Below are 22,295 nucleotides of genomic sequence, written 5' to 3' on the forward strand. Positions count from 1 at the left end.
CTGTGTAGCTCTGAGGTAACATGTTTGAGTAGATTTATCTGAAGCTTCTGATTTGTATTTCATTTCATTGTAACTGTTCTGACAGGCTTTCCCAATCTCCCAGGATTCCCGACCATTGGTCATGCTGGCTGCGGGTGACCAACGTTAAAGTCCACAACTTCTGGAGGCCACCAGTTTGGGGAAGGCTGGTCTAAATGGGCAAGCTTTGTTATTCCCCAAGAAAGAAACAGCCACTGCAGATAATCAGCCAAAGAGCACTTCTGTGATGAAGCAAGAGAGCTGAACTCAGCGCAGTGTTTAAGGACAACTGAGGATGGCGGCGGCGAGGACAGACAAGCTGCCGTAGCTACTAATCACGACGTTTGAGAATTCAGTCACATTCAGTCCCTACAGTGAAAGCAGACAGCCGCTTGATCATCCAGTTGTCATCAGGTTTCATACTTGCTACAGTCACAGTGCTGTGTAATTAGACAGATGTTTCTCCTCTGTCCCTGATACGTGTTTCAGCAATTTGAAAAAGGACTGCCTGGGCTTTGGATGAAGGTGGGCTTAGGGGCTTGCTCTCCATCATTCGGTACGCAGAAAACTGGGGTCAACAACTTTCAGGGTTCTGATTAAAGCCCACATCATGACAGGATGCGACCTTGCCAGCAGAGTGAAGCCCAAAATGGCTGAGATGAAAGCAGCACCAGAAATTCCTCACCGGCTTTTCTGAAGATCGCACATTCACCGAGTAAATTGTTTACCTCTTAAAAGTTCTGCAACCCTCAACTCATTTCAAAACATTTCATGAGTCAGGGTATGCACGTACAATACAAAACAGAGCCAGCATCACAGCATCCACCCGCCTCCTTCTCCATCCGTAACTGCACCGGAACAGAAACTTCTTGGAATTGTGAGAACATCTAACTACGTTAAGTAGCAAGTCTCAAATTCTCTTGCACCCACTATGCTTTCAAGTGATTAGAGGAACCCAGTGGGCATTTTCTTCCAGAAAACTGCCTTTGCATGTCTGTGAGATACTGATAGTAGCAAATGTCTGACGTAAATGCAAAAGAATGTTTTGTTAGTTATTTTGAATACTCCAAATAGGGTGAAAACATTTTCATGTGGTTCGGTTTCCTACATAGTAATAGCCAATCCACTTTCTGATTGTGGAAATGTGGATCCTTACATAGGCGAATGCGCAAGATCCACACACACAAGAGGGAGGCATCAGCAGGCTTGGGGCATCTCCAAGGTTTGCAGAAGTGCAAAAAAACTATATATGGGGGGGGGACCCCAAGGGGGCAGCAAACCCCGCCCTAAACCCCCAAACAACCAAGTGAGTACTGAACATGCTCAGGGTGCTTGCCGGTGGAGGGCTTCTCCAGGCACCACCAGTTGGAAGGTATTGTTATTCCTTTTATTTACATTTCTATACCGCCCAATAGCCGAAGCTGTATTGTACAGGTGTTTTACCTTTTTCTCCTTAACTGATTTTATGTGATATGAAAAAAGATGGTAGAAGCAGCAGGAGAACATGGGCAGGCTACAAATGGAAGCTGACAACATCTGGAACTCCCATACCATTCTGTGAACAAGGCAGGGTGATGGCATGATAAAAGCCTCATCCAGAAGCATCCGCTGAGGCGTTTGCATGTTTTGTGTGTTTTGTTGTATTGATTTCTCAGTACTCTAGTAAGCCAAGTTTCCTGATTAATGAATGTATCTTTTAAGCTCTTGCTTAAGTTTAATAAATTCTAATTACTGAAGACGTGTGTGTGTGTGTGTGTGTGTGTGAGAGAGAGAGAGAGAGAGAGAGAGCGCGTCAGTCGTTTGGCTCCCTTTCAGCCAGATGCCTTATTGCCAAAGTTAAAAGGTCCCTTAAATGCTTACCTTGAGGACGTGTGCAAAGTTTGTACTTTACATGTTTAGAGGAGCACATTTGGTAACAGTCCACGGAGGGGCTGTGGCTCCGTGGCAGAGCCCCTGCTCTGCATGCAGAAGGTCGCAGATTCTGTCCCTGGCAGCATCTCCAGGAGGGCTGGGAAGGAATCCTGCCTGAAGTCCTGGGGAGCTACTGCTGCCAGTCAGTGGTGACAATACTGGGCTAGGTGGACCAAGGCAGGACTCACTCAGCGAAGGCAGCATCATATATTCCGGAGTGCCCTCGCTGTCCATGGAATGCTGGCAGAAAACTGGGGGAGGTGGAGTGGGGCGGAGTACTCCAGAAGAGGACCTCTCTGGCTGGAATCCTAAGCGGGAGCACGCCAGACTGCGACATCCATTGCAGATCCCCCTTTTCCTATTAGCACTGAGCCTGCAACATTCATCATACGTTTTTGGTTTAAAACTTGAGCCAGTGGCGTATTCCTTGTTGTTCAAGCTACATAATTGAACAATTTTATTGCATATAACTAAAGGTTCTTACAATTTTTCCAGAAGAGACACAGAGTTAATTAATAAAAGTCAGATTCCTATTGTACATGGTTTTTTGTTCCTTGATTGCAAACATCGGAGACATGAGAGCAGAGTTACTGAAGTTGTTTTTAAACAATTATGCCTGTGATTACCCAAATGTTCTTTGTCCTGGCATTGTTGAGCTTAAAAGCCCCATGATTAGACACACAGGCTGCATTTCTAGGTGACCCACATGGGGAGTGACATGCCAAGACAGCATAAAGAGAGCCGCTTGACAAGAGGTTGGTCTCCCCAGGTTCCATACAGCAATTCGGGAGGTCTCTACCAAAGGTTTTTGTTTTTCTGTTCTTTCATATGCATTTACTATGGTGCACATTTTAACTTTCCTACAAATGCCAGGATGTCATAGTAAGTGAAAAGATAGGCCAAAGGACAAACAAGGAGTCAGGATCAAAGGGCAAACTAGATAGCACAGAGGAAGGCGTCAGAGCTGAGGAAGGCCTTCTTGCTCAGGCCTAACAGAAACAGGAAGCTCTTTTAGAGCCTTTCCTGTCCATTTGCATGAGCAGGGCCAGTCCAGTCGGATGCATTCAGCCAGCCTGACCCAGGGCGCCTATGCTTTCTAAACCCGCAAAAGAGGGCACCTATGGCTGGGGTTATTTTGGCCTTCCCTTTGCTACAGCTCCCATATCCCATGACCACCACACACACGCACAGATGCAAATGCTCTTTAAATACAGAGGGTTCTAAACTATCATTCAGCACCATGCTGTAGATCTGTTTATAAGAAAATGTTAAAAATAACTTCATTGTGCACCCCTCATTGGGGTCCAATCCATAGGCAGGGAGAATCAGTTTTGGTCCTTAGAGTTGCTGGCATCATAGCACTTCTATATGTTGAAACCAGTTTGAATATGGTTTAACTGTCATAGGAATTCTAGTTTAGCGAGAATGCTGGGTGGTTTATGACAATACAAACCCTTCCATGTCTCTTGAAGAGCTGCTAATGTTTGAAACTGACTTAAGATGTTTTATTGATTGATTGCATTTATATCCCACCTTTTTTTCCTCCTTAAGGAACCCAAGGTGGCATACATAATCCTCCTCTCCATTTTATCCTCACAACAACAACCCTGTGAGGTGGGTTGGGCTGAGAGTCTGTGACTGGCCCAAAGTCACCCAGTGAGCTTCCATGGCTGAGTGGGGACTAGAACCCGGATCTCCCGACGCCCAGTCCAACACCCTCGCCACTACACCACACTGGCTCTCAGATGTATATTATAGGTAGATTCTTAGAATGAGCAAGACAGAGGTAGTGCTAAACATTTAATTGTTTCAAGGAACAGCAATCAGCAAGCACAAAATAAAGATGGACTGGATTTAAATACGTAACCTACTCATGCTGACGCCTTGGAACAAGTTATAAATTAAAACGCAGTAACTTATCTTAGAATCAGACTGCACTATAAACTGAAATCCCAGATAGTTACATGCTCAGCCCTTGAAAGTGCAACTCCAGCTATGAAAATCATCCCAAGCAAGATTAATGGTGGCAAAAGAATCCACAGACTCTGGCCTAGGTGCGTGCCCAACAGTGTGGGCTTCCACAGCTACAGCAGTTGCAGTGAACAAATACCAAGAGACACAAGCTGCAGCAAGGTATGATCAAAGAAATTGCCATGACTGGATACGAAGGGCAGCGTTAGCCGTCCCACTGCACTTCTGCTGCTCGGGTTTACATGAGGGGGCTCAGCCAATTTGCTCCTGCTGATATTGTTCTTCACATTGTGAGCAGATGTTGCCATAATGCACCTTCCCCCAACCTGGTGCCCTCCAGATGTTTGAGATTACACCTCTTAATATTTTATTTATTATTTACAGCATTTATATACCACTCGACAGAAGAGAAAAAAGTATGCAGAATTTTTTTCAGCGACGATTGTCTCCTGTGTCAATCTACCAGTCGCCGGTACTTTTTTTTTTTTTTAATTGCATCCTGAGACCCTCTTTCTCTTCCTGTAGCAAACAGGCAGCCAGTGGAGTTCCCTGAGCAAAAGCGTTGCACGCTGAAAAGGGGCAGCTCCCGACAACAACTGAGCTGCTGTGTTCTGCACTAGCTCCAGCTTCCGGACCAGCCTCAAGGGCAGCCCCACATACAGCGCACTGCACTAATCCAGTCTTGATGTTACTAATGCCTGGACCACTGTGGCCAAGCTGTCCCTGCCCAGGAAAGGCCGTAGTTGGTGAACCAGAGCTGCCACGGCTGCTTGGGCTTCCAGAAACAGTGATGGATCTAGGAGTACCCCCAGACTACGGACCTGATCTTTCAGAGGGAGTGCAACCCCATCCAGAACAGGCAATGAGCCTCTCTCCCGGACTTGGGAACAACTCACCTCCCGGGCTTCCATCTTGCCAGGATGCGGCTTCAGTTTATTGGCCCTCATCCAGCCCATTACTGAGCCTAGGCACTGATCCAGGACTTGCACAGCCTCACCTGACAAGAGGGTACCCTGCGGAACCCCATTACTCAATTGCAAAAGGGCTGAGGAATGATTAATATCCCTGACCATTGGCCGTGCTGGCTGGGGCTGATGGACACTGTAGTCCAAAACAACTGGAGTCGGAAGGGCATGAAGGGAGGGAGGCTACACTACAGTAAAAATGCAAGGTCTTGAAAAACAAAGCTATTGCCTCGTTCCAAAAGAAGAAACCAGAATCCAACACATGAAAGCTACCAAACTACACCCACACCCAACAATTCCGAAAGTCAACAAACACTCTAAAACGTGATAGATTTCCTTCCGCCTTGGCCATCGTCTGGCTCGGCTGTTTTCTTCTATAAAAGATCTGAGCTTTGTATGTGTTAAGTTGGTCTCTGAATACAGCTTATTGATGTAATGTCTCCCTCCATTCTCCTGAACCATCGTCTGGACCATCTCCATCAGGTCAGAGACCTGCCTCTCCCGTTCTGCTCCAGCTGCCCTGTTATTGAAAGCACAGAAGCGGTCCCTGCATTTGTTAATCAGCTTCTGGAGGGCCTTGTTATTTGATCCCATCACATACTCCTGCAAGGAGCCCCCTCCTAAGTCTTCTTTGCGTGTGAACAGGACTATCATGTGCTTGGCGGCCTCCGCCCCAAACACGTCCTGGACCTGCTTGGCTGCTGCCTCGTCTTCCGCGGTGAAGCGTCCCACCTGGGTCACCAGAACCAGGGCGTGAGGGCCGGGCCTGGAGAGGTCGATGCAGCGCTTGATCTCTGTTGCTGATTCTTCATCGCAGGCTTCTGAGTCAAAAATCCCTGCTGTGTCAGTCAGTGAAATAGCTGTGCCATTCCAGCTCCCGTCAGCTCTTTGGCAGGCCACAGTTGTGGTCTTTGCCTGAAGCCTGGAATCAAACTCCGTCCAGCCCAGGATGGTGTTTCCCGTGGCACTTTTCCCAGCTCCAGTCTTGCCAGCGAGGATGATCCTCAGTTCTGATTCCCTGCCTTCCCGTGAATTATGAAGAATGTGTTACAGAAAAGCAGGGCGCCACTGCCAGGATTTAACTTACTACCACATTAATATCAACAGTTTATAATTTTTCTGATACTCATTGCAGAGCAATACCGGGCTGTGATCCAACACATTTATGTATGTATTTATTTGTTTAAAATATTTTTTGGCTGGCTTTTAGGACAGAAGCCCTCCCAAGTGGGTGTACAATAATAAAACACATAATAAAAACCAATTCTTGTTAAAAAGAAATAAAAACACAGTAAGGATGCACTCCTACCTGATCCACCCTGGGCACTCACAAACCTCTGAACTCAGGGGTTACAAGTACCCAATACAGGGTCCCCCCACCCCGCACTGCTTTTTAGCTGGATGGGCATTTTTGCCCCTCTATGGAGGCTTCAGGGAGGGAGAGGGAAGGAGGGTGGGGTAGCCATAGCATATGTCATATCGCTGCTGCCCTGCTCTCCTCCCCCCCATCCCCGGGAATGCTCCCTTTTCCCTGTCTCCGTGCTCCATTTTCCAAGCATGGAGAGGTAGCCAGCATGGTTCTCTCTGCGCCACCTATGAGGGGGAAGGGGCAGGCAGTGTGGTTTCCTGGCTTCGAGGTCAGAGCCTCATTTCTGACCTCAGAGCCAGAAAATCGAGCAATCCTACGTTCCCCAGATGCATTCTATGGGACATAGGGCTGCTCTCTAAAAATAGCAACCCCTCCCCCAGTAAAAACAGCGATAAACACAGCAAAAACACAATAAAAACAGCAATTAAAACCACAATTAAACATCAATAACAGAAAACATATATCAGGAAAAGGCCAAAGTAGAATAGTGAGGAATCAAAACTGGAACTCAAAATATGTCATTTATGGCTTATGACATTTCAGTTTAAGACAAACACGTTGTTATGGGATCGCTGTCTGAATGCCGCAGAAGAGTCCTAGGTGTGGAAAGATGGGTGTTGACAGGGCCAAAATGACTGTGTTACGTTGCTCAATGGTGAGTAGGCCAAGTTGGGAGGCCCATCTTTTGTTAGGGAAATTACAGGTAAATGGCCTGCAATGACTAGAAACAGCACTTAAATTGAACTGAATTACGAAGAACGCCTTAGAGAAAAAGCAGAGCACTACAGCTAGGATTGAATTTACAGCCACTTTAGTATCAACAGTTGTCAATTTTTCCGATGTTCACTGTGGGTGACTCTACACGAGTGGTTTATTACACATTCAAGATTTTGCCGGTCATTTACATGACATTGTCAACCTCCAGGAGCCTCATGCACATTTCCCCCTTTATCATGCTTTCAAAAAGATTGGAGATAAACTAGTAATAAAATAAAAGTTAATGGTGCCATATTGGCGGTGTGTAATGCTGGCTTAGTTCCATGAGCTTGCCGAGGAAGGACTTTCCTTGATTCAAACCACGTGTCTTTCGATCACTGAATCACTGATCGGAGGGAGAAGAGGGTGAAATGCCTCCCTGCAATGAAGGGAGACAGATCTGATCCCCCACCCCACCAAGCTCAGAAGGAATGTCCTCTGTTGATTCAGAGCACCCCACTAAGTTCAGTGGGGCTTACTCCCAAGTAAGTGCACCAAGGGTTGCAGACGTACAGTGCGATCTTATGTGTACTCAGAAGTAAGTCCCGCTGACTTCAATGGGGCTTACTCCCAAGCAAGTGCGCCTTGGGCTGCAAGACTCCCCCGCCCCACCGCTCCTTTGCACACATGCCAGGGAGGGAGGGAGGTGCTTCCTGCATTCAAACCACGTATCTGCTGTGTAAAGGAGCCCATCCTAATCCCACAAAGAAAGCAAAAGCAGAAAGTCCTGGAAACAATGAGGGTTTTTGGCTTTATACAGAGACACCCTGTAACACAGTAACGCCCACAACCCATGGCACAAAGTAATACAGTTATCAATTCATGTTATACAAACCCATTTGTGCTTTTGACAGAACCAAGCAATTTATACTCAGGATACGCGGATTAGTTCAGCCTTGCTGGGCTTCTTTTTCCCATGATGCTGCAATCTGGGATTAGGGAGGAGTGGGAAAGTGTGGGGCTGGGCATTAGGATCATGGGGGTAGGAATGGGATCTGGGGGCAATAACTTCTACTCTAGCATGCTTTATCAGCCCTGAGGCTCAAACTACAGTGCTTGTTTCAGGGTTTGTGGGTTGGTTGTTTTTAAAGGGGAAATGCGGATAGCCGGGGGGGGGGGGTGCCAGGTGGACTGCAGAAACAGAACTGGAGGGGAGGGATCGCACACTTTCCCTTCAGGCTGTTAAGGGCGAAATTCCACCCACCCAAAAGAGTCCTGCTGTTTCCCACCATGGGTGGGAAAGCAAATAATCTCCCCACCCCACCCCCCAATGCTGTGCTCCAGTCAACTTCACCACACCCACTGCGTTTCCCTTAAAACAAAAAACAACCCAGCACAACTGGAGACTGGATAACAACACTGGGCCACCCTTCAGCATTGACAGCTGGCACTCTTTCTTAATCCTCACCCCACAGCAATGTTAGGTAGCAATAATCACTTCTCCACCAGACATGACCAAAAACAATGGATTCAAAATGGACCAGGCGTCACCTCCGCTATACAAGGGGTGTGCCATTCAACACTTTACAAAAAAGCCCTCTGTGGCTAGCACTGTTCCCGAGACGTCAGTCCCAGCTGTGACTTTACTCCTTGGGTAAAAATACTGAAAGGGGGTAGCCAGTTCATTTCTCACCCAACGTTTGGGCAGAATAGCGCCTGCGTGATTTGCCTCCTGTGACTGGTTCTAGAAGGGCAAGAGACTTGCTTTTCTAAAATGAAAGCTGGGAATCCAGCCCAGCAAATGGTGCAAATGGATGCTGGGTAGCATGATTAAAACACGGGTGAAATCCAGACAACTGTGCAATATGGCCAGAGCCAAGGCCCAGGTGTCACACCTTACCGGGGTCTGGAGTTCCAGGGCAGCGGGGCGGCCTAGACTGTTGTTGTTGTTGATATTATTATTATTATTCCCTGCCTTTTTCCCAGTATGGGAACCTCACTAACCTAAGGATAGTTAAACTATTGAATTCGCTACCACAGGATGCAGTGATGGCCGCCAATTTGGATGGCTTTAAAGGGTGGTTAGACAAATTTCTGGAGGAGGAGGCCAGCAATGGCTGCTAGTCCTGATGGCTATGGGCTACCTCCAGTACCAAAGGCAGTGAGCCTATGTACACCAGTTGCCGGGGAACATGGGCAGGAGGGTGCTGTTGCGCTCGTGTCCTGCTTGTGGGTTCCCAGTCGACAGCTGGTTGGCCACCGTGTGAACAGAATGCTGGACTAGATGAACCCTGGGTCTAATCCAGCAGGGCTCTACCTATGTTCTTATGGTCTTTAAAAAAGTGATTCTAAATTGTAAATCATGTTTTGAGGAGATTTGTGAAAACCTACTTCCCTGCATTTATGTACCTATTGTCCAGATTTTGTGAGACTTGCTGGAGCCAGTCAGTTCTGGACCAGAACAAGCAATATTGTGAATAGTGAGTTGCTGGTCCAGGATCTCTTCTATGATAGAGAGAGTGTGCACTTGTGCAGCTAAACCAGGGCTTGTAGTCTGTGAGGCGAGATTTTTTCTTCCCTGTGTGACATGCTCTCTTGAGAACTAGCTGAGAGGGAGAGCAGGGCCATCCCACCAGCCTTGTTAAAAGAATTAATAGTTTTCTCTCTTCCTTCCCCGTTCCTTCTTCCTTGTGTACTGTGTCTTTTTAGATTGTAAGCCTGAGGCTTGTGAAAATGTTCATAAATTGCCGGACAAATGCTCATGTACGATTTGCTCAACTTTCCAGTTCAAATTTGCAAAATTTCTTAATTTACGCAAATGTCCCCTGTAGACTGAATCAGCCCTGCTTCAGTCTACGGAGGAAATGTGTGCAAATTTCACCTTCAGTTGCTGCTTAATTTGCACAATTTTTTCCATTTGCGCAGAGTGAGCAGTGATTGCAAATGCAAAGATGAACTGGGCACAAGACAAGCAGCAAGACGACGTTTTGAGAATCCTAGTGATCTTGAACATGGCTTGTTCGCTCACCCTTAGTAGTAGCATTAAAATATTTCAGAGAAATAAATAAGAACTACAATCCCAGAATTCTATTTGGATAGGCAGGAGGCAGGGCCAGCTGGTGGGAGAATCAAATAAAAGCACCATAATAATCAGGGACACTGATCCATGAGACAACAGCGCTCATTTGGTTCAGAGGCCTCAAACATATTACACTAGAGCCTGAGGAACTGGAAGACACTTCCAATTGTCTGCTTCATGAGTCACCTACAGCCCTTTCTAAGGTTTTTCCTTGTCAAATGTTGCATATGAAAGAAAAAAAATATTCAAGTCTACTTTTGGAAAAGCATATGAACTACCCTCATTTATCGTATCATAGAATAGTAGGGTTGGAAGGGGCCTACAAGGCCATCGAGTCCAACCCCCTGCTCAGTGCAGGAATCCAAGTCAGAGCATCCCTGACAGATGGCTGTCTAGGCTCGTCTTGAATGCCTCCAGCGTGGGAGAGCCCACCACCTCCCTAGGGAATTGGTCCCATTGTTGTATTGCTCTAACAGTCAGGAAGTTCTTCCTGACGTTCAGCCGGAATCTGGCTTTCTGCAAGTTGAGCCCATGATTCCATGTCCTGCACTCTGGGATGATCAAGAAGAGATCCTGGCCTTCCTCTCCAGGACAACCTTTCAAATACTTGAAGAGCACTATCCTATCTCCCCTCAGTCTTCTCTTCTCGAGGCTAAACATGCCCAGTTATTTCAGTCTCTCCTCAGAGGGCTTTGTTTCCAGTCCCCTGATCATCTTTGTTGCCCTCCTCTGAACCCTCTCCAGCTTGTTTGCATCCTTCTTAAAGTGTGGCGCCCAGAACTGGTCGCAGATATCAAATGAAATCTACAAACAATAACTGCAATGAATTTTCGAAGTGTGTTAATAACTATAGAGGTTTTGCACACTGCCAGTCATTGTGGCAGAAGTTGAAAGTTGCTCTTCTGTATATAGCTTGATTGTATTGCACAACAGCTGATGTGTACTACAAATATCCTCCCGTCACATATCTGAAGAAAGGAAACAGTACAGAGAGGCATGCCTGGGCTGCTGCAACTAGAACCTCTACAAAGGGGGGGGGATTGTGTTTTTGAGATAAATTGCAAGCAGTAATTTGCAGTTCTCACCAGAATGTGATGTTGTGCTTTGTGCCTTACCTGGTCTGACTGGATCAATGTCTCCCTGAAATATTGTGATAATATAGTGTTAGTTACAAGCAGCTTTCAGTTTCCAAACAAAAACACAACCTCCCCACAACCCCTGGAAGAAGAGAAGCACAAGGTTGACAGCACATGTTCAGACCATGTACAAGAAATGAGTTGCCAATGAACATTTAGTGCACAAAATAGCCCTAACTAGAGCTTGAATAGGGTACATGTACATGAACACGCACAGAAGCTCCATGCAAGACTTCCCCACTCAACGCAGGGAAGTTAGGGACACTGGGGCAGGGCTGACATGAATGGCTCTGTTCCCCTTACTCATGTACATAAGCCATACTGATGCATAATGCGTAAAAAGGACTAAAGATTGAGTGGAAACACGCTTAGAGAATCCACACTCACGAGCACCTGATGCAAGACGGAGCACAAGTGCTCATTGCTGACAAAAAGGGCGAGTTCAGATGATCACAGCGTGGGAAGCAACCATCATGGCTGCTCTCCCAGCCACCATACATCGCACGCACAGCCATTTGCAGTATTCCCTGCACTGCAGCATGGGTTGGTATGTTGTCCGAACCTGGCATGCGGCTGGGCAGGGAGAACATTCCCACCCTACAAGCGCAACTGCACATTGTGGGTTCTAGGGTGGGTATGATCACCCACCCCCCACCATGCCGCATGGCAAGTTCGGATGACGTGCCAACCTGCGCTGCAGCACAGGGAATAATGGAAACAGTAGTTGTGCACACAGCACGCGCAGGGGCCAGGGAACCGCCACGACAGTTGCTTTCGTCCAGACCCAGTCAAAGCGTTTTTCCATCTGCGTTTGACAAAGAGGGGTCTTCAGAAAAAAACCCTCCTTGCATTCACTGAATCTGGTTGGTGCCTGCTGGAAACAGGACGTGGGACTAAGGGGGACCTTTGGCCTGATCAGGAAGGGCTCGTCGCAACCTGCCATGCTGTGATGCCCCCTTTCACCTCTTGCCCTCTGGGTGATCCCATACAATATGAGGCAAAGGTGGGGCTCAAACTCCCTGGTAGTGAGAGGCTGGAGATACAGATTGCCCCGGCAAATACGTGTTCCCAATTCTGTGTTTGCTGCGGGTATGTCAGCAAAGCTGGGGGTTATGGGCAGGTTAGCAGGCAACAATTCACCTGGATGCTTGAGAAATTGTTCTAGGATGAAAAGATTTTCCCTCCTGGAATATTCACAACTTCAGTGCTATCAGGATAGGGTGGCCACATGTCCTACTTCACAGAGGACGGTCCTCTGTTCGAAGGGCTTCCAGGCCAAGAACGATGAGAAGAAAGAGCCGGGAAGGGCCTTGAAGGGCTCATCCACCTTTAGCATCCCGAGAGAAGCCTGAGCAGGCAGCACACTGGTCAGCTGTTCGCAGTCCTCCCCACTACAGTGAGAGGTACTGTTTTTCTATTTAATTTAGCGCAATCATTTCAAAATTTGCATATATGCATATAAATTAGCACATGCAAATTTTATGCAAATCGGTGTCCTCTTTTCTGGTGACGCATTTCCTCTCTCTTTTTAGCAATGCATAAGATAACCTGTATCAGGTTGTTTTGTTTTGTTTATTAACATAAGTAACATTTCAACAACATTCCCCACCTCATAAAAATAAATTAAGTGCAGCCGTTGTACGGTTAACTCACTGATGGAGCTGGGAGGTTTTAAACACCCGTACAAAAATGAAACCTCTATTGCTTTTGGATGTTTTCAAAAGGGTGCTCAGTTTGTCTGCTGCTGCTGAGTGTTTATTAAAATCCTCCTTCCCCTGTATTAAAAGATCTAAGAGCATTTAGCTTTTAGTGCCAAGGCTTACCTGTGAAATTGGTAGATATGCCATATTTTTTTCCACAGCACCAGTCTTGCCACAAAATAACAGCCTCCCGGGATTTTTCCCTGCAAACAATACAAGTCATTACTTGTTCCAAAGAAAGCCTGCCAATTCCCGAAGGTGCTGGATGGTTACAATATCTATATACAGTATGTATACCTCTAAATCACAATCCAGTAAGATTCCTATTAAAATGAACAACACAGTCAAAAAGATGTCACCAACTTACACATGTAAGTCTTGGGATGGGGGGTAAGCTGTGGGATATCGTTTTTATTCTCAGTGTTATTATTATCATTGTCATGTTTTCATCCATGCTTTTTTCCTGGAAAAAAAACCAGTTAACTGTACGCCATGCATGCCCACTGGGAAATAACTCCACGGAGTTTAGGGGGACTCACTCCAAGGTCATATAGGACTGCAGCCTTAAAGTTAAAACAACAACCACCCACAGTTCCGTAGCTGTGGCAGAGTCCTTAAGAACACCTCATTATCTACAAATAATTATCATTATTAGTGATAATTATGATGCTCTCCTGTATTCTTCCTAATTCTTAATTAATTACTAATGATGACAATAATAATCATTATCATTTTGAAGTGGCCAATCAGTATAGACAATGTTGGGACAAAAGAGCCAATGGTCTGGCTCAGTATAAAGCAGTTTTCTGCTAATTTTTGAGTGTTTGGTGGGACGTGGGGTGGGAAGGAGGCATCCTAGAGGCAAAGCCAATGCCATGAATTGCGCTCGGAGGAACACAGGAGAGCAGCACAGGTGATACGAAGGAGTGAAATTCATATGCAGTCATGACGTCTGCAGTGGTACTGCCCAGACACAGACAGTGACAACCCAGCTTGAGATGATGCGTTCTATATGTCAATTACTCTGTGTCCCAAAAACAATGTAACTGGAATTGTTCTGGGAAGCAAAATGTGGGCTTACAGTTCTACCAGGGGCTGTTGCCCCTCCCTGGAATGAGATCACATTTTGATCTGGCGGATGCTTTTGAAGAGCCATCACCAATCACAGCAGCTGCATGCACAGTCAAGGGGAAACGCTCCGTATTAGGTATTAGAATCATAGCATCATAGTAGGGTTGGAAGGGGCCTACAAGGCCACCGAGCCGAGCCCCCTGCTCAATGCAGGAATCCAAGTCAGAGCATCCCTGGCAGATGGCTGTCCAGCCTCATCTTGAAGGCCTCCAGTGTGGGAGAGCCCACCACCTCCCTAGGCAATTGGTCCCATTGTCGTATTGCTCTAACAGTCAGGAAGTTCTTCCTGATGTTCAGCCGGAATCTGGCTTCCTGGAACTTCAGCCCATTATTCCGTGTCGTCTCAAGATGTTACTTAGTGTATTCATTCTGGGTCATCAATGCTGTACAGGCCTGGGCAAGAAGGAAATGCCCGGAGCACAGGGCAAAAGAAAGGCCCTTCCAGGGGCCTTGCAAAATATGAGTTTGGCAGGTTGTTACTGGTTCATCAATGGGTCTTAATTCCTGTGAGCAAATCTAAAAGGAAAGGGATTCACTCCCCACCCAACCACACTGGACTTGATTTATTAAACTCAGCCTCTGCGACGGCCTCCAATGATAGTCAGTGCAGGGAAGGGCGGCCCTTATGATGCTGACGCCGAGCCGTTTCCTGTACGGTAGTTATAGATCGGGAAATTTCAGGGCCCAGAGAACTAGGAGTGCAATACGCAGTTTAATCTCACAGTGGTCCCCGTGGTTGTCCTTATATTAACATTACTTCCATTCCAAACACATTCATAGTATCTTACCACTGAGACAGGCTGTGTGTGTGTGTGTGTGTGTGTGTGTGTGTGTGTGTGTTTGCATAGAGAGAGAGAGATGAAGAAAGGAAGGGACCCCCTACTGTACATGTATGCAAAGTCTCCACAACAGACAAAAGCGGGGCAGGGTATTTTCTCAATGGTATTTATTAGAAAACTGGGCTTCTCCCTGCTGTGGCATATGCCCGAGTCCTTCTGCCTCGAGGATACAGCTGGCTGGCTGGCTGTCTTACTACTGCAGGCCCCTAAAGGCACCATGGCTGAATTTGAGTTTGGGGGGTCAGTATGGCTCAGCCGGTGACCTCTTATCATCTCACTGACATCTTAACTAGTAACAAGGTCAGTACCTCAGAGCATGTTCTCTCTCTCTCTCTCTCTCTCTCTCTCACACACACACACACACACACACACATCCCTCTTAAACATTCCATCCCTACAAATCTGCAATTAGGGGCAGGAATGTCAGGCCGAGGGGTCCAGTTTCCAGGGAGAGGTGCCTCTGCCCAGGCATGCATGAAAGGCAGGGGACACCTTGGTCGTTGTAGAACAGGAAGAGGGCCCTGGCGGCGGCTGCCAGTCAGGAAAGGTGGCCAGGAGGCTTCCTGGGCACGGGAAAGAAATCTTGCAATGGCCAGGTACTTCTCACCATCGTGGGTGGATGGGAATGGTGGGAGTTGCAGTCCATCACATCTCGAGGGCACCAGGCTGGGGTGATGTACAGAAGAATCTGGGGCTGAGCCTTGGCCCTCAAAACAGATAAGGTCAGCCCCTTTGAGAAAGGATGCGCTGAACCCACATCTGGTGATGTAGAAGCAGGGCTGTGAATACGGTCTTCTCTTGCTACTGTTGGAAGCCCCCTCAGGTGGGCTTCACACAGCAGCCGTCAGTGCCTCTTTGGATGGCCTCCAATTTCAGCACACTCTCTTAAAGCTTTTAGCAGTTTTGCACCTACACAGGGGTGTCATTGCAGAAGCTAACGTCTGCTCGTCTTGAAGCTGCGCAAAGATTCTTGGCTGTTTTCGCTGCAACGGGCTAATGAGGGAACCACTCCGGTGCTTTCTCATTTATGTGTCACACTGGAATACGCTGCCTGTCGAGACCCTTGCCCTCCCCGCCCTCCCCAACTCTACCTCTCTGAAGATCATGGACAGAAATTCTTCAGCCGCTTCTGTATCTCTTTCCTGTTTCTCAGCTGATCTTCTCTTGTTTTCTGAAGTTAGCAGGGCCATAAGACAACCATTTGCTCCGACTTGAAAATGAAAGCACCAGTGCTGTTTGCTTCCTAGAAACAGCCAGCAAAGTCCTCCCACTGGCTGGCTGAACCAGCAGCTGCTTTGTGGGAACGGTCTTCCTCAGGCTTAAAGATGATTCGTTCCAGTGATGCTGCTCGAGTTCTGCCACAAGCAATAAGGTGGTGGCATTTCAGCATTTTTCAACTTGCTACTATATTTGTTTCCCATTTCCCTTACTGATCCTGACTCCCGCCCTCCCACATCATTAATGCTTGCTGTGAGGAAGAGTGCAGGCTGCAGTTGCTCTGCAGAGTGGCAAGACACTCCGCACATGCTCAGAGCCTTATCCATTTATAGCCTTATCGTCCATGAATTTGTCCCCCTTTAAAGCCAGCCAAGACTGTTGGTGGCCATCAGTACATCTTGTGGCAGCAAATTCCACAGTTTAACTGTGTGCTATAACTCCCCACGCCTATGCACACACATTCAGCTTCACAGGGTGACCCTGCTTGGTTTTCATAGTCTTATGGGAGAGGGAGAAAAACTTCCCCCTGCCCACATTCTCCACACCATGCAGAATTTTGTACACCTCCGTCATGTCTCCACTCACCCTCCTTTTTTCCATGCTGAACAATCCCAGCTGTTGCAACCTTCCCTCAAAGGGGAGATGCTCCAGCCCTTTGTTTTAGCGGCCCTTTTCTGCACTTTTTCCAGCTCTACAATGTCCTTTTTTAGGTGTGGTGACCAGAACTGTACACAGTATTCTAAGTGGGGTCGCACCACAGATGTGTATAGGGGCAGTATGATGTTGGCAGTTTTATTCTCAGTTCCTTTCCTAATTATGCCTGACATGGAGTTTGCGGTTTCCGCAGCAGCCACTTGGTGAGCCCGGGGGGTTTCTGTTGAGCTGCCCACCTCGATCCCTTTCTTTGTCACTCACCCCCACCTCAGCCCCATCAGTGTAGATGGGAAGTCAGGATTCCCCCCATGCTGCAATGTGCATCACTTTACACTTGCTTACATTGGGGGGGGGGGATAGTGAGCATAATTACATTTATGCCAGGTTGTGAGGGACTATTAGCCTCAACTGCTATTTTATTAGGATATGTGAAAGAGGCAGCATTAGGTAAACTTCAGGAGCCAGCTTGGAATGTATTTCCGGCAGCCAAAGTATTAATAACCAACCACCACATGGAGAAATAATGAAGTGTCCAATATTTAAAGCTGGTTACTCAAAGCATGAGAAACAGGAAAGATGGTAAAATTAACAGAATGTGTACAAATAAGAGGCAGGACCAAGTCAGAAGTGCATATTTAAAATAACGGGCACCCCCTTCTAGAATTTATTAGTGGGAAATCCAATCTGGACATTGGTATATACAAGACAAATTAAGGAATAGTCAGATTTAAAGATTAGATGCAAGTGTACAAAGATTAGGACTAAGTTTAAGTGTCGCTATTGATTACTTGGGGCCGGATCAACCGCCCCGGCGAAAGAGGGCTGCCCCACCAAAGCAGCCCCTCCAGCCCCCTGAACACGCCGCGCGCAGAGCCAGGGCTCAGGCCCTGCTGAGGGGGCGGGGGTGGGGCGGCGGGGCGCCGGGACCCTCCGACACCAGGCAGAGGGCCCTCCCACAAGCTGCGCCCCTCCCCTTGCAGAAGGGCAGATCCGGGCACCAAGTATTTCTTCGGAAAGCCCTTGAAATGCGGAAGCGCCGGTCGCTTCACCCTTCCTGCATCCTGGGATGTTTGTCGACCACGTCGGAGGTTGCTGGACGCGCACAATTGCCGCGACGCAGCTGTATTTCGGCCCAGCGCCGGGCAGGCCTCGGCGCCGCTGGACCTACTCTGCTGCCTTCTGCTAGAGCCCCGCGATCCACCAGCCACGGCCGGGCAGAGGACCCATCCCCACCCCGGCCAAGCTGCGTCTGGCGGCCCCGGCGGCTTGCGCGTCTCGTGCGCCCTCGAGCTGGCCGAGTAAAGGCGTCGCGCGACGCGGCCTCGGGCGCCTTCCCGAGGGCCGACAGGGCGGCCTTCGGTGCCCGGAGCTCAGGGGGCCCCGCGCGCGGCCTGCGCCCGGGAGTTCGCGCCACCGCTGGCCGAGGGGGCCCTTCCGCACGCAGCCCGCCCCGGGCTCCCCGCCCTCTCCGTGTCAGCAAGCTGGTTCCGGCGGGAGACGCCAAAGGCGGCGGCGGGCCAGCAGGTCTGGTCGAGCGGCGGGCGGTCGCCCGGAGGCCGGCCCGGCCCGGCCCTGCTTGGGGGGACGCGGCGACGAGCGGGGCGGGCCCAGCCGCGCCCCGGCCCGGAGCCGGCCGAGAGACGCCGCCGCGAAGCGCACGGGCCGCGCCCCGCGCCGGCAGGCGCCCCGCGCGAGCGTCCCGGCGCGGGAGGTAGGGCCGCCCCGCCCCACGGGGCGGAGGCGCTGCCGTCTCGCCCGGCGCCTCCGCTGCGGGGCCCCTCGGCCGGCGGGGGGCGCGGGGCGCGGGCGCCGTTGCGGCCGGGCGCGGGGCGGCTCGCTCCGGCGCTGCCTGGCGAGGGGCGGGAGCGCGCGCGGCGCTCCTGGAGGGAGCGGGGGCGGAAAAGACCCAGGCGGGAGCGGGCTGGGAGGAGGCTTTTTATACAGTGGTTGGGGGGGGGCTGTATCTCAGCGGCTCCAGACCTGCTCCCCAGAGCCCCACGCCAATGGAAGCCCCCCGCCCCAGCCCAGGTGACGCGAAGGGAGCAATTTTCGAGGGGCCCGCAGCTGTCAGCCCTCCGCCCCCCACATGCTGCACCCCCCGTGTTAATCGCACTTGGAAAAGCCCCTCCGTTGGTGCCAACCGGAGCTGCCAAGTTCAAGTTCATCGCGCGGGGCCAGTTTCTCTCCCGGGGGGGGGGGGGGATGCGCCAGCCGGCGCGCGCGCGGTTTTTTGCCCTCCTCGAAGGCTGAACAGCCTGGGCAGAAGGTCCTTCCGCAGGGGCCCAAGCCGCACCAGGGCCTGGCTTGGGGAGGAGAAGCCACACGTCCCCGCCACGTGGAGAGGCCGCCCCAGAAGCTGCAGAGCAGAGGAGGGGGGATTTCTAGCCCCCCCCCCCGCGCCCATGAGAGCTGGATCAGAGCGAGGTCCATCTGGTCCGGCATTCTGTCGCTCACACAGGCCAGCCAGCTGCGCACGGGAAACCCCCAAGCGGGACAGGAGTGCCACAGCACCCTCCCGCCCCCGTTCCTCAGCACCTGGTGTGCAGAGGCATACTAGAGGGAGCACGTAGCCTTTAGGACTAGTGCCCGTTGATGGACTTCTCCGTGAATTGATCCAGCCCCCCTTTAAAGCCATCCGAATTGGCGGCCATCACTACATCTTGTGGGAGCAAGTTCCATAGTTTAACTCTGCCCTGTGTGAAGAAGACCTTCCTCTGATCTGTCCTGAATCTCCCACCGTTGAGCTTCATGGGATGACACCAGTGGGGTCTAGTATTATGGGAAAGGGAGAAAAATGTCTCTCTATCCACCTTCTCCACACCAGGCATCATTTTGTACACCTCTATCACGTCTTCCTTCACTCACCTTTCCTGTAAGCTAAACAAACCCAGCTGTTCCAGCCTTCCCTCCCAGGGGAGATGCACCAGCCCCTTGATCATTTCAGTGGCCCTTTTCTCTGTTTTCCAACTCTACCATATCCTTTCTATATTGGATATAAGGGATAACCTATACAGCCAATGTCCTTGTATCCCTCTTTCTCTGCTCCCTCTGCCTCCTCCGTGCTGTCCAGTCCTAGTCACATCCTTCTGCTCTGCCTGATCTCCACCCCCAAACTTGCCTGTTCTGTCCTTCCTTCCAGCTTCCTCCTCTCCTTCCTAATCATCTTCCTTGCCCCCATTCTTCAACATCCTCTCCCCACTCTCTAGCCATCTCTCCTCCTACCATCCACTGAGCATTTTGGACCCCCCCCCCCCGAGAGGAATTGTGCATCACTTTAAAGTGCTGGTGTTAACATTCAAAGCCCTTAACGGCTTGGGGCCAGGTTACCTGAAGGATCGCCTCCTCCCATATGTGCCTGCCCGGACCTTAAGATCATCATCAGTGGCCCTTCTCCGTGAGCCCCTGCCAAAGGAAGTGAGGCGGGTGGCTACTAGGAGGAGGGCTTTTTCTGTTGTGGCACCCCGGCTCTGGAATGAGCTCCCTAGTGAGGTTCGCCTGGCGCCTACATTGTACTCCTTTCGGCGCCAGGTGAAGACCTTTTTATTTTCCCAGGCATTTTAGCTTTCTAAATTTTTATCTTTGCTGTTTTAAATCTGTATTTTAAACTCCTGTACTGCTGCTAGGTTTTATTGTGGTTGTATTGTTATATTGTGGTTTTAATGTTCTATATATTTTAAATTGTTTTATTGTGTGTTGTTTGGTTTTAGTTTTTGTGAACCGCCCAGAGAGCTTCGGCTATTGGGCGGTATAGAAATGAAATAAATAAATAAAATTTATTTTATTTTGAATTTAATTTATGAAGGAAATGATGATTGATGAATGGGGTAATTAATTGAAGAGGAATTCATTAAATTTTGGAGCAGGATCTGGACTGGGACATATTAATTGAGGGAGACCCCCTGATTTGTCTTTGGCTTTCTCTTGGATTAGCACTTACCAAATTTTTGAAACTACATTTTGGTGGACAAGTTGCCATTTTTAGGTGTGGGTGTATGCATTTTTTCACACCATTGCAAATTAATTCTAATTGAAGAGGGGCGACTCTTTGAGGGTAAGGGGACACGTGAGAGAGGTACACAAAATTATGCATGCTGTGGAGAATGTGGGTAGGGAGACATTTCTCTCTCTCTCCCCCTCCCACAATGCCAGAACCCAGTGGGGTCCTCCATGAAGCTGATGGGTGGGAGATCCAGGACAGATCAGAGGAGGGGTTCTGCACACAGCGCAGTGTTGAACTGTGCAGTTCGCCACCACAAGATGTAGTGATGGGCGCCAGTTCGGACGGCTCTGAAAGGGGGCTGGACAAATTCCTGGAGGAGACGGCTATCGCTGGCTGCTAGTCCTGCTGGCTGTGCGCTCCCTCCAGTACCAGAGGCAGGGAGCCTATTTGCACCAGTTGCTGGGGAACATGGGTGGGAGGGTGCTGTTGTGCTTGTGTCCTGCTTGTGGGTTCCCAGTTGACAGCTCATTAGCCACTGTGTGAGCAGCATGCTGGACTAGATGGACCCTTGGTCTGGTCCCGCATCAGGGCTCCTCTGATGTTCTTAAACCAAGCCTCTTCCTGCTCAGAGTCAAAACCAGATGATGCCTGAGAAGGGGGGAGCGCTCCTGCCGCTGGAACTGTTGAGTCAAAGTGACACTTCCTGTGGTCCCCAGGTCAGCTGGTCCGGCAACACCACGGCTGAGAGGGGCTGGGGAGCTCAGCCCCCAGTCTGAAGCTGCAGAGAGAAGGAACCAGAAGGTGAGGGGAGCAAGGCAGCCGGCGCGTCCCACTTTCCTTCCCCTCAGCAGCATTTTAGCCACACGTTATTTGCTGTGTTTGGAGCTGAACAATCTTCTTGGTGGGAGGAAAGCGCCGGGGTGGCAGAAAGCAGCTCTCCATAGGTTTTCGACTTCAGGACCGCCTTGGTCTAAGCTTGTTGCCCTGGGCAAGGTGGCGTTTTGGCATCCGTGTGCCCTCTCTTCTCCTGCCCCCACCCCTGGTGGCAGGCGCTGCCTCAGCCGCCACCAGCGCCCTCCTCCTCCTGGCCTTCCCTCCCAAGTCACCTGCGCTGCCACCCCTCCACTCCTGGGGGATGCCTAGCGCCGAGGGGTTCTGCGAGTCCGCCATGGGTGGGGGCACTCCAGAGAGCTGCGCTGCTCATTTTGCAGCAGGAGAACACCTGGCACAGCTCTTCAGCACGCCGGGCAGGCCGATGCCTTGCTCTGAGAGCCCCGCTGCCAGCCCCCACGTTCTGCCAACGTCCCCTCTTCCTGCATTTCATTGAGCTGTGCAGATGCTGTGTGCGTCCTTTCTCTCTGGGAGTGTACAGCTTTTCCAAATGTCTTCTTTTTTTAAAAAAAAAAAGCAGCACCCTTCCTGGTATGAGCACCGTGATCGGCACCTGAGATCCTCCCCCAGGTGCCTCCTCCAAGGGAGGTTCAGAGGATGGCATCGAGGGGGGGCCTGCTCAGTAGTGCCCCCCCACTGTTGAATGCTGTCCCCACTGAGGTCTGCCTGGTGCCAACGTTGTCATCATTTTAGTGCCAGGTTACAACTTTACTCCCAGGCATTTGACAGCATGTGACAGTTTTTAGCTGGTCCTCGGATGTCTATTGCTGAGTGTTT

General features: G+C 49.7%; 2 protein-coding genes across 10 annotated transcripts in view; one reads left to right on the top strand and one right to left on the bottom strand.

The window, feature by feature from the left end:
• The first annotated feature begins 1,199 nt into the window (after window positions 1-1,199).
• Window positions 1,200-22,295, top strand: part of LOC146345377 (GTPase IMAP family member 9-like) — a 30,331-nt gene continuing 9,235 nt past the window's right edge. For 3 of the 9 annotated variants that reach the window (XM_084860124.1, XM_084860125.1, XM_084860123.1), the window contains exons 1-2: window positions 1,200-18,398; window positions 21,344-21,428. In XM_084860124.1, the coding sequence (XP_084716250.1) occupies window positions 17,713-18,398; window positions 21,344-21,428 (771 nt within the window). In that variant the 5' untranslated portion in view covers window positions 1,200-17,712. Of the gene's footprint in view, window positions 18,399-21,256; window positions 21,429-22,295 lie in introns of those variants that run through there. The other 6 variants (XM_084860120.1, XM_084860122.1, XM_084860128.1 and 3 more) reach the window with 6 other exon arrangements.
• LOC146345378 (GTPase IMAP family member 2-like) lies at window positions 4,355-18,633 on the bottom strand. Its single transcript, XM_084860119.1, has 4 exons — window positions 15,907-18,633; window positions 12,969-13,048; window positions 11,125-11,149; window positions 4,355-5,887 (listed from the first exon to the last, which is right to left on the bottom strand). The coding sequence occupies exons 2-4, from the start codon at window positions 12,990-12,992 to the stop codon at window positions 5,088-5,090; spliced, it is 849 nt and encodes a 282-aa protein (XP_084716245.1). The 5' UTR covers window positions 12,993-13,048; window positions 15,907-18,633; the 3' UTR covers window positions 4,355-5,087.

The sequence above is a fragment of the Heloderma suspectum genome, chromosome 5, assembly GCF_057233095.1.
Source record: "Heloderma suspectum isolate Gila_16-S chromosome 5, 16-S_ref, whole genome shotgun sequence".
Taxonomy (NCBI): Eukaryota; Metazoa; Chordata; class Lepidosauria; order Squamata; family Helodermatidae; genus Heloderma; species Heloderma suspectum.

Coding starts and splice junctions, on each gene's coding strand:
- LOC146345378 (XM_084860119.1), bottom strand. CDS start 12,992: ATGGCATATCTACCAATTTCACAG. Junction 11,150..12,968: donor CATATCTACCAATTTCACAG/GTAAGCCTTGGC, acceptor ACAATATTTCAG/GGAGACATTGATCCAGTCAG. Junction 5,888..11,124: donor CATTGATCCAGTCAGACCAG/GTAAGGCACAAA, acceptor ATTCACGGGAAG/GCAGGGAATCAGAACTGAGG.